The sequence below is a fragment of the Anneissia japonica genome, unplaced genomic scaffold, assembly GCF_011630105.1.
Source record: "Anneissia japonica isolate Jap-2015-1 unplaced genomic scaffold, ASM1163010v1 scaffold287579_len849171_cov184, whole genome shotgun sequence".
Classification (NCBI taxonomy): Eukaryota; Metazoa; Echinodermata; class Crinoidea; order Comatulida; family Comatulidae; genus Anneissia; species Anneissia japonica.
The window spans coordinates 744,203-754,538 of record NW_022755335.1 but is presented as its reverse complement, the minus strand read 5'-3'; the positions used below and the strand labels follow the sequence as shown (position 1 = coordinate 754,538).

The 10,336-nt window shown below is 34.2% G+C and overlaps 2 protein-coding genes across 2 annotated transcripts in view; one reads left to right on the top strand and one right to left on the bottom strand.

Annotated features, from left to right (window-relative positions):
* The first annotated feature begins 245 nt into the window (after positions 1-245).
* On the top strand, positions 246-5,122 carry LOC117123402 (dynein assembly factor 4, axonemal-like). The gene is made up of 10 exons (XM_033269301.1): positions 246-475; positions 885-1,035; positions 1,367-1,500; positions 1,621-1,777; positions 1,879-2,000; positions 2,178-2,278; positions 2,406-2,486; positions 3,844-3,916; positions 4,114-4,219; positions 4,399-5,122. The coding sequence occupies exons 1-10, from the start codon at positions 281-283 to the stop codon at positions 4,494-4,496; spliced, it is 1,218 nt and encodes a 405-aa protein (XP_033125192.1). The 5' UTR covers positions 246-280; the 3' UTR covers positions 4,497-5,122.
* LOC117123403 (probable peptidylglycine alpha-hydroxylating monooxygenase 1) overlaps positions 4,902-10,336 on the bottom strand; it is a 9,019-nt gene continuing 3,584 nt past the window's right edge. The window contains exons 5-11 of the mRNA XM_033269303.1: positions 10,022-10,070; positions 9,650-9,714; positions 9,245-9,325; positions 7,626-7,702; positions 7,037-7,087; positions 6,707-6,756; positions 4,902-6,175 (exon numbers count right to left, since the gene is read on the bottom strand). Coding sequence (XP_033125194.1) covers positions 6,016-6,175; positions 6,707-6,756; positions 7,037-7,087; positions 7,626-7,702; positions 9,245-9,325; positions 9,650-9,714; positions 10,022-10,070 — 533 coding nt within the window. The 3' untranslated portion in view covers positions 4,902-6,015. The remainder of the gene's footprint in view (positions 6,176-6,706; positions 6,757-7,036; positions 7,088-7,625; positions 7,703-9,244; positions 9,326-9,649; positions 9,715-10,021; positions 10,071-10,336) is intronic.

Below are 10,336 nucleotides of genomic sequence, written 5' to 3'. Positions count from 1 at the left end.
CAAACTCTAAGAATGGGGATTTTTTTTCTGAGACACTATATGATATACTGATTCAGAAAAACCAAAAATTAATTTCCCTTTACTTTTTTCCCGCTAATTTCCTACTGCATCCAGGCTAATAGAGATATAATAAGAATACTAGAGCGCTAACTGCAATGTATTCGATGTTTAATAGCTCTGTGCTCAGAACATAACCCAAAGTACCAACGGCGTTCCATAGCTAATAACTAATGGATAGCCTGCCCTCTAAATTTCTTTTGCTAAGCGATCGTAAACATTGATGAAAAAGCTTCTTGTTTTCCTGTTACTGATCGTATTTTGGCTCTTTTTTTGTAAGATAATCGTGCTAAATATGCCAATTACTGTAAAAGACTACGTTTGGGATGAAACGGAATCATCGGTGCATATAACAATCCCACTGAAGGGTGTAAAATCGAGCAAAGCAGATATTTTTTCTACTGATGATTATTTGAAGGTAAGGCTCTAGGCCTAGCTAGCTAGGCCTAGGTAGGGCCCAGCGGCTAGGCTAGGCCCAAGACCCTGGCTGGATTGTATTAATGAATAGGAATACAGTTCAACCCGTACCCATGCCAACCCGTACCCACAAACACCCATAGAATAGGTAGCCTACCTAGACTAGAGGGTCTATTTCTATACCTAGCTATGCCTATAGGCTACCTGAATTAGTTAGGCTTGCTATCCAAGGCCGAATAAGCTATACGCCTGAATATATATCATATATGCATTTATTATTACATGATCATCATAGGCCTAGGCTAGGCCACTATCTCAAGATTGCTTACTTAGAATTTATTTTTACTTTATCGATTCATGTAACTTTTTAATTTTGATGTAGACCTACCTAATATTGCTATTTTCTTTAGGTGAACTATCCACCATACCTGTTCGAGATCATGTTATTCAAGCCTGTAGATGACAGCAAAGGAACAGCACAAATTAAGGATGGTACCATTGTCTTCAACCTACTCAAACATGAGCCAGTAATATGGTCACAACTTACATCTCCAGATTCAGGTTAATAATAAACAGTAATAATGTTTAAACTCAAATAGTGTATTCATATTGTTACTATGTAAAGTACTATCCATTTGTATTCCTATTTTTAGATTGCTTATCATATAATCATATAAAGTGCTCTATTTCATTTCTCAATACAATTTATAATTGAAGTTTATTTAATACTCATTAACAATATTGCAATCATTACATGTACAGTCTGAGTTTATTTGCTCTGGTGCAGCATTCCAGTAAATAAGTACCTTATATAATTTCCTATTCTTATTCAAAAGTCTCCAAATGTGTGATATATTTTTAGTCCCAGAATTACATTTTTTTTTTTTAATAGGTGATAAAGAGTTGATGAAAAGTCAACGTCAACTAGCAATAGAAGCTGCTCATAAAAAAGCTGATGAAGAAAAGAAGGAAGCAGCCATTAGGAAAAGGGAGGCAGAAAAATTTGCACTTCAAGAACAGATGAGGGTTGGTACATCACTTGTTTAAAATAAACATTAATCCGTTGTTATCGTCGTCGTCGTCGATGTCGATAATAGCACTTCCAATTATGCTTATGTTTAATATTTGAACTTATGGAATTCACAGTTGGATGCAGAGGAAAGAAAAATGATTGAAGAAACGAAGGAAGCAGAAAGAAGAAAGGCGACCGAAGATATTGAAAGTTGGAAAATACATGGAATATCAGGAAAAAATACCGAAACAAAGAAGAAAGATGTTAGCAAGAAAGATATGTTCAAAGAAGGTAAACGCTTAATAGCGCTGTGATGGATATGAATGATAATACTAAAATTTTGTGTTGAATGAAAGAATTGCTATTGAATGACCTTATGATTGTTCTTCTAGATGAGATACCACCTCCCTCATCAGGGGCGGCACCAAGACAGAGTGGCAGCATTAAAGTAAATTTCACACCACGTGTCTTTCCTACACCAATGAGAGAGTCAAAGAAAGCTGATGAAGATGCAGTAAGAATATTACTAGTTTTTTTGGCCATCCTCATTATTTAAATTGAAAACCCAGTCTACTGCACTATGCACATCTAAAGATGTAAAATTGTGTTGTGTAGAGTGAAACAACACAAGATTTTGTTTGTATTTGTACTTAATACCTTAAGCTAAACATCCATATTTTCTCTCCTTTAGTGGCTCAAAAAGCAGGCTGAGGCTAGGCGTGTTGCAGATGTTGAAAACTCTGATTTAAGTGCAGAGGAAAAGAACCCTCAATGGCTTAAGGAGAAGGGAGAGTAAGTGATCATAACTGTAACATCTTTTGTATTATTTCATTAAAAAATAGTAATAATGATAGGTATGCATTTTGCATTTGTAAATTTAAATACCTGAATAATTGCATTTAAAAATTTATTTTTTTAGTGGCTTCTTCAAGTCTGGTAATTTCCTAGCTGCTATCAACGCTTATAACCTTGCTGTTCGCCTGGACAGCAAATTACCATCGTATCCTTTTAAAGATATCTGAAGTTCAGCTAATTAACATCTCGACGAGATTTGATTGACAGATAAACCGACTAATCAGCGAGCGTCATTTAGTCATGTGATCAGAAACCTTTTCTCGGACATTTTAATTTCCTTAGACAGCTGGTTTAAACGCGAAACATACGTGAGCCTAGGCCTAGATGCCTATGCTTGGTTATGGATTTACACGAGCAGTGCGCATCAGTGACTTGGCCTTTGCCGACAACAAGGTTGACTGAATGCGGCTTTTCCCTCTTCCTTTGGGAGCGAAATATAGAGGCTTTTACAACAATTTCCCCGTCATGTTCCATGAAATAGATTAACACTATGAACATATGATTAATTTTCATACCGCCTACCCTGAATTCTCCTTCTTAAAGAAGGTTGATAGCAAAGAATATCTTTGCCAACTCGGTAAGTCTAGCCGCCATTGTCTGAGGTTTTTGTGACTTTGTAGGGCAGGGCTTCGCGTCCTTGTCGACATGTCAATTATTAATTAGTCATACATGTTTATGCTTGAGTGTAAGGAGATAATGATGAGGTTGAATACAGTAGGTGACAAACATGTTAAACTGTAATAAATTAGTAAAGTGTGCAAAGGTGAGGGATAAGGATGAAGTGACAGCTGAGGATAAAGCTCTATCCACTCTATTAAGTTTTCTTTGACAAAAAACTGTTGTGTGCCCATATATAGTCATGATGTGCCTATATATGGTCATGATGTGCTGTCATCATGACCATATTTAGGCATGTCACATGTTTTTTTCAAATAAAAATTTGATACTCTGGACAGGGCTTTAGATTAATCAGAATGAGGTGAAATGATGGTAGATGTGTTAAGCTTGTTTCTACATACCACCACTTATGTCACGTTAAAAAATGATATACAATACTAGGTGACTCGAATGGCCAAGCGGTTAGCAGGGGTGCAGCAAGCTATAGCCATAATATCGGCGCTGGTTCGAACGGCACGCTCGCCTATGGTTCTAGTGGTAGAACAAGTCTTCTCGGATAAGGACTATGAACCGTAGGCCCAGTGTATACAATAGCTCGTATGCACTATAAAGAACCCAGAATATCCTTCGAGACAAGTAGGGGGATACCCCGGTGTACTGGAACAGACAGCCCCTGTAGTGGACGACGAGAGTTGCTGGTACCGGGTTACCGGTAGCACAGACACGAAGGGAGCCTTAGGGTCATTGACCGAGTTCCTAGTCCCCATATCAAGCGCCCTGAGCATCTTACATTAGATGGATATGTGCACTATATAAACTACACCATTATTATTATTATTATTACTATCCAAGTTCAATGTCAATTTTTCCTTAAATAATGTCAGTATTTACTCAAACCGAGCAGCCTGCCATCTGAAGTTGAGAAACTTTATGAAATGTATAGAGGACAGCTCAAAAGTAAGTCTACATGATTTTCATTCAAATGGATATTACAAAACAAATTTTACACAAGAACATTACATAAAATGAATGGGTTTTTGTTGCTTTTTTGGGGGGGTATTTCTAATTGTGAGTTACGTAAAAGGCATGCATCTTGTACTCCATTCATTTTTTTTAAAAATAATTTCTCAATACTGTATCTTTTAAATTTCAAGGCTCTTGAACTCTTAACCCCACCTGTCTTGGCCAATGCCCCAGCTAGATTAAGGTCACATGCTCGTAGAGGAACAGCATTTTGTGAAATGGAGTTATACATTGAAGGTCAGTGCTGTATATATTTTTTTTGCACACAATTTTGGACTGCCATTTTTAAAGATATATGTTCTTGGAAATCATGTTTGTAAAACAGAACAGTGAGATGGTGTATTAACACTGTCATTACCAGTAATAGTAGAAAATAACTTATTCTAGGTGCTTAAGTCTTAAATCTTGAATTTCAGGCTTACAAGACTATGAAGCAGCACTGAAGATCGATCAAAACAATGAGAAACTTCAAGAAGATGCTGAGAAGATCCGGAAGGTGATACAAGGAACCTGATGCAGGTGTTAATCTGGATGAACTGGCAGTGCGGCAGGAGTGATGTCTACTACCGGTAGTTCCTCCAGGTATACCATCTCTGAACCATTTGCACCATATGGGTACCAGAACACCAGCTGTGTATCAATTGGACCATAGGGGTACCAGCTTCCTACCAATTGCACCATGTGGGTACCAGAACACCAGCTGTGTATCAATTGGACCATAGGGGTACCAGCTTCCTACCAATTGCACCATATGGGTACCAGAACACCAGCTGTGTACCAGTTGCATAATAGTAGTACAGTATTAGTGATTGAAACCAGGAAACAAACAATGAATCTGAAATGCTGGAAATTATTTTTTTTAATCATCACCCGTTGCTTTCACAGATGACAGTACTTCATTTATGACACATTGAGAGCGTTTTTCCCGTTTCTGTTTGTATTATTTAGTTTAAAACCTTTATTATCCACATTGATTAGAGTATTTTTATTTTCAATAAGTAGGACAGTACCATGAAGTTCTAAAATATCAATGATGCAAACAAGATAGGGTTTTTTTCTTTTTGGTTTCATTAATTTTAATCACGTTTGTTTAAATTGTTGCTGATAATGGTTATGAATAAATATAATTGCTCTATGTTAGATCTCAGTTATTTATGAATGTCTATTTCTTAAACGATATTTTTATAAACAATATTATAATGATGATATGGATGCAATAGCTAAAAAATGTTTTTATAAATACATGAGCATCATTGTCTTCAATTATACATTTTTACACACACATTCACATTTCACATGTCATTTGTATGAACATGCTGAATTCACACAATAATGTCATTTATACCACACCTATTTAGATCCATGTAATTTGATTGGTTGATTTATTACCACGTGACATTGTAGATTACACCATTTAATGGCAAAATATCTTCTTCTTTTTTTTTTATTTGTGTCATTCTTCGTGTAATGTTGGTTTATATTTCCATAAATGTTCTTCCATGGCCTTCTCGGCCTATTATTATAAAAATACAATTAATATAACAGGTACTTTCAGTAATTAAATCTTGAACTATAAAGTGATGCCACCGTTCTGAGAGAGATAGAACATGAAATTGAATTTCCAAAATGACAACAATTTATTTTAGTTGTATGTAAAACAAATAAATGTTTTTTTTTATGAGTGCCATGGAAAAATATTGGATGGATGGACTGTTCCATTTTTTAACTCATAAACATACACATGTACTTATAAACATTAATCATTTGTATAATGGATAACAAACTAAATAACTGTACAAAGAAAATACAGACAACACAACATACATTTTACAACAACAATCGCTTCTAGTTACATTCCTGATGGACAAAAATTTATTCGTTTTGACAACCAGATATATATCTTTCCACATAGGTTGTAGAGAGAATATAGGCCTACTATATCAAGGCCTTATAGTTACCCAATCCATTGTAGTGATTTTACTTTTAGTTGCACTGTGGACATCTGATTAAACACTTATATTCTCTTAAATGTTCTATTTTTCGTCCGGCACAACGCTTGCGTCTGCTGGGATGTTGTCGAAGTAGTGTCGCCATTTAAATTGATTTGCTCTAAAGCAAGTGTCGATGTTAGGCAATGTACCTTCTGTATAGTACATCATGTAGAAATTACACATTTCATCATCAGAGGTAGCCCTGCATATAGATAATAATACGGGTTTAATTCACTCATCTGTGGCGGTAGGCCTATTATTATAAGAGGGTATCCGATTAAGAACAGGGGTAACTGTAAGTTAAAATGTGTGTAGCAGTACGTTTGCACCTGGATCGCATTCTACATTGACGAATATCAATATTTCTCAAGCATACTAAAATTGGTCGGATGGCCAAAGTGAATTTTTGATTTAACAGCGACAGCCACACACAAACTTATGTTTCTAGTGAGCTTCCAAAAACCTTCATGCACTGCTTTTATACCGCTCTATGCTTAGTTTTCATATTAATTTTTTGCAGATGAGCAGTGTCGGGCCGTAAAAAACAAGGTCTTTTCTAGCCAAAGTTGGTTAATTGGTGGGCAGGTTTTTTAATTCATTTATGCGGGTCGCAAAAAAATCACTGTCTGGCCGAACTTCGCCCACCTGTGCTATTACTCACTCTGCTTGTTTACTACTGAACTTTAAATTTATGTTTCTTAAGGAGGTATTACAAATATATGTGCACACTTACCCAGTGTAAACAGTCTTATCCATATCATTCACCATCGTGCATCTTGCCGCCTATATCACATAAAGGAAATATTAAGATTGATAAAAGTAACTTCGTTACTTTTAATCCTTTCTCCAATATCAGTACTATACATTATATAAGCTTACATATCGGTCTATTTCTTAGATAATAATGCTCATCCATATTCCATCACAAAATTATAATTTACCGGTAATGCATTTAAATATAGTAATTTTACAATTAAGTTATTTTAACCCGGACTGCACGGAAAATGAATCGTTTACTGCGTAACGGTATACTGACAACGTTTAGACATGGAAGATTACTTACCAAGATGTCCCCTCGCTCTACCGTCATATTCTTGGTAATGGGGTAAAACATCTAAAGAAAAGCATATTCAAATATCAATTGCTGTTATAAAATGAAATTACGGAATTAATATAGTAATTATTGATGTGCACTATTTTTCAAATAATTGTTGACACATTTTGTGTATATTTCTGCAAACATAGGCCTATTAGAATTCTTTATTCTTCATTCTTTCAAAAAAGTTTGTTTGGCAGAGCCGAATTGCATCAAATTCACAGTAATAATTTCCATACACTAAAAGATTTTACCAAAAAGCAGCAATGCAATTCAATACACGCAAAATAAAATAACAGGACTAAAATTAATAATAATTAATAATATTTAAATATAATAATACTAAATACGAATAAACACACAAGCCAAAAGAGAAACGTTAAAAGTTGGGAAAATGAGTAAAAAAGCATAAGAAGGTACAAAAATAAATCAACTAATAAAGCAACAGACCAAGCAAATGGGAAAACATTATTTATAATTGTTGAAAATTTACTTATTTATTGCGTTATTACTGTTAATATTATTATTGTTATTATTATTTCATAGGCCTACTCACTTCAGGTTTTTGTGGGTCTCGCCGTCCTATCTCTTCCCATTGCTGGTTTCGAATTCGGTAACCCGATACCACTCTACCTGTTGATAAAATAGACAATAGACAAAAAATACATTTCCTTACATAATTATTATTATTAGGCCTATTATTATATTATAATTATAATAATAATAATAATAATAATTATTATTATTATTTTTTTGCGTTTCTCTTGCATTATTGTCGAGGTCCTTGGGGGTAAATTCGAATTAAGGCCGCATTTCACTCCTACTGGTGTACGCGAACAACGCTAGTTCCCAACGCACTAACCATTGGTAGATACGCGAAACGCTAGTTCCCAAATGCACTAAAACTGTGTGATTTCCCCCAGTGGTGTAACTCGGTTTCGAATGGCCCTGGTTCGAGAGTATTGGAGGCCCTCCACATATAAATTGGTCTAAACGTCTATAATTATCATCATAGACGTTTAAGACGCGTGCTTTCGATCGTCTATGTTATAGCAAATGTTCACAGCGGACCAAAAAGGTCTTCCTCCGAGCGGCCGACTTGGTTGCGGATGTGAGGGAGTGAGAATGTTTATGACAGACCCACCCATAATTCTGTTGGAAGAGTTTGACCTTACAGGATATCCTATCCTACAGGTATGACCCAAAAAACATTATGCTTATAAATAGGCCTATTTACAAAAGAGATATTAGGGCCAGGCCCTGTACCTGCAATATTATAATGGGCCAAGAAAATCACCACAAATGTTAAGAATGATCTGGACATGACGGTAGTACCATGATCCAAAACCAACCAAATCACAATTAGTGTTTTAAATAATGTGAATAAGACATTTTGCGAAATACAAAAATAAATTGTTCAAAATTTCTTATCAATGCCATAACTAGATTAAAGAGTACCGCCATGGGACCTCCATGAATAACTAAAATGCAAGAAACATGAGCACATAAATGCAATATGTGTAACAATGTCTATAGGCCTGTTGTTTTCAATTTATTCATAAAACCTCCGGAAAGTAAAATAGAACAATTACTTTAAAGCAATATAGCATACAATTTCATTCAAACAGACAATTTCATGAAATCACCCCAAAATCATTACATACATCAGAAAAATTGTGATCAAATCCAAGGAAAATTATATTAATATACGAGTTGACAGATATTGTGGTATACATATAAAAATATGTAGGCCTAATTAAATAAAACATGTACTGTATTATGAATGCATAGGGTACAGTATGCTTATTCCTCCGTGAATAAATGATCACGAACACATTATAATGCAATATGAAAGACTCACGCTTCTCATGTTATGGAAAACCAGTTTGAAAGATTTGTATCCTTTTAATTTATAAATTTATATATGCATTGCTTTAATTATTAGATTTTTATAAGCGGGCGGTGCCCCTAAAGACCAGGGGCCCTGGTTCAATGAACCGCCTGAACCTGCTTTAGTTAAGCCACTGATTTCTCCTCGTCCTAAGAATTTAGAATTACGAAACTAGCACGTTATATAATAAATTTTGGTTTTTAGCGAAAACGTGTGGCAAATGTTGAAGTCGTGTGTAGTATATGGTCGTAAAGGCATACTGTACATCATAATTATATACGTACCAAGCTTGTGTGTGTGAACGCGATATGCAAAAGGATGCAGCACCTGTGAGTGGTCATATGAACACGCCGACTCCATATATACTGAACGAAAGTAAAGCAAAAAGGCCATAGTCAGTTAATAACATTTGGATTATTCAAAATGGTTGATTGTAAATAAAACATTGCACATTTAGCCTATATTTTGTCATTATTATTATTATTATTATTATTATTTTTATTATTATTATTATTATTATTATTATTTTTATTATTTTTATTATTATTATTATTATTAATATTATTAATATTATTATTATTATTATCATCATCATCATCATCATCATCATCATTATTATTATTATTATTATTATTATTATTATTATTATTATTATTATTATTATTATTATTTATTTAGCCATTAATTACCTTCAGAATGTCCGGGTATATAACCACCACTGCCAAGTAAGTACACTGCAGCACTAAGTTTTCGCCTAGAATGAAAATGTTATACCTGTCTACATTATCAAATTTTCTATGACAAAAAAAAACTGTTGTATGCCCATATAGTCTCTATGTCACATATTTTTGTCAAATAAAATCCCATAGTTTAGACAGGGCTTTACACACTAGAAATGATGCATTTTTGATTTGATGGAAACGTCATAACGTCAATTATAAATAAATAATTTTTTGCTACTATTTTGTTTTGTGCATACACTAAGTAGGCTCATATAGAAAACGGTTTATGACGTAAACTCTGCAATAGTTTAAAAGATGAAAATTAACGACCTTACTTACGGTTGATCTGTGATTTGAAGCGTTATTCCCGAATCGTCTGTAAAGTGCTCTATGAAAAACATACATATTTTTCATTATAAAAACCTTCATATAGCCTCATTTTGCGGGCAATTAGAACCAAATTGAATGATACTATCTCATGCTTTTGTTCATTTCTGTATTTGTTCAGGTGATCTTCCTTTAGTTACATAATATGTATGAGTGCGCGATTGTTTGGTGATATTTCGAATAAGCACAATACATAATGCATATATATATATATTTTATTTTATTTTATACATTTGGCATGATGCCTATATTAATATAATAATAAAC

Excerpts from the sequence above, each read along its gene's own strand:
- LOC117123402 (XM_033269301.1), top strand. The coding sequence starts at position 281 with ATGAAAAAGCTTCTTGTTTTCCTGTTACTGATCGTATTTTGGCTCTTT. Across the intron at positions 3,917-4,113 it reads GTATAGAGGACAGCTCAAAA|GCTCTTGAACTCTTAACCCC; the intron begins GTAAGTCTACAT and ends TTAAATTTCAAG. Across the intron at positions 4,220-4,398 it reads AATGGAGTTATACATTGAAG|GCTTACAAGACTATGAAGCA; the intron begins GTCAGTGCTGTA and ends CTTGAATTTCAG.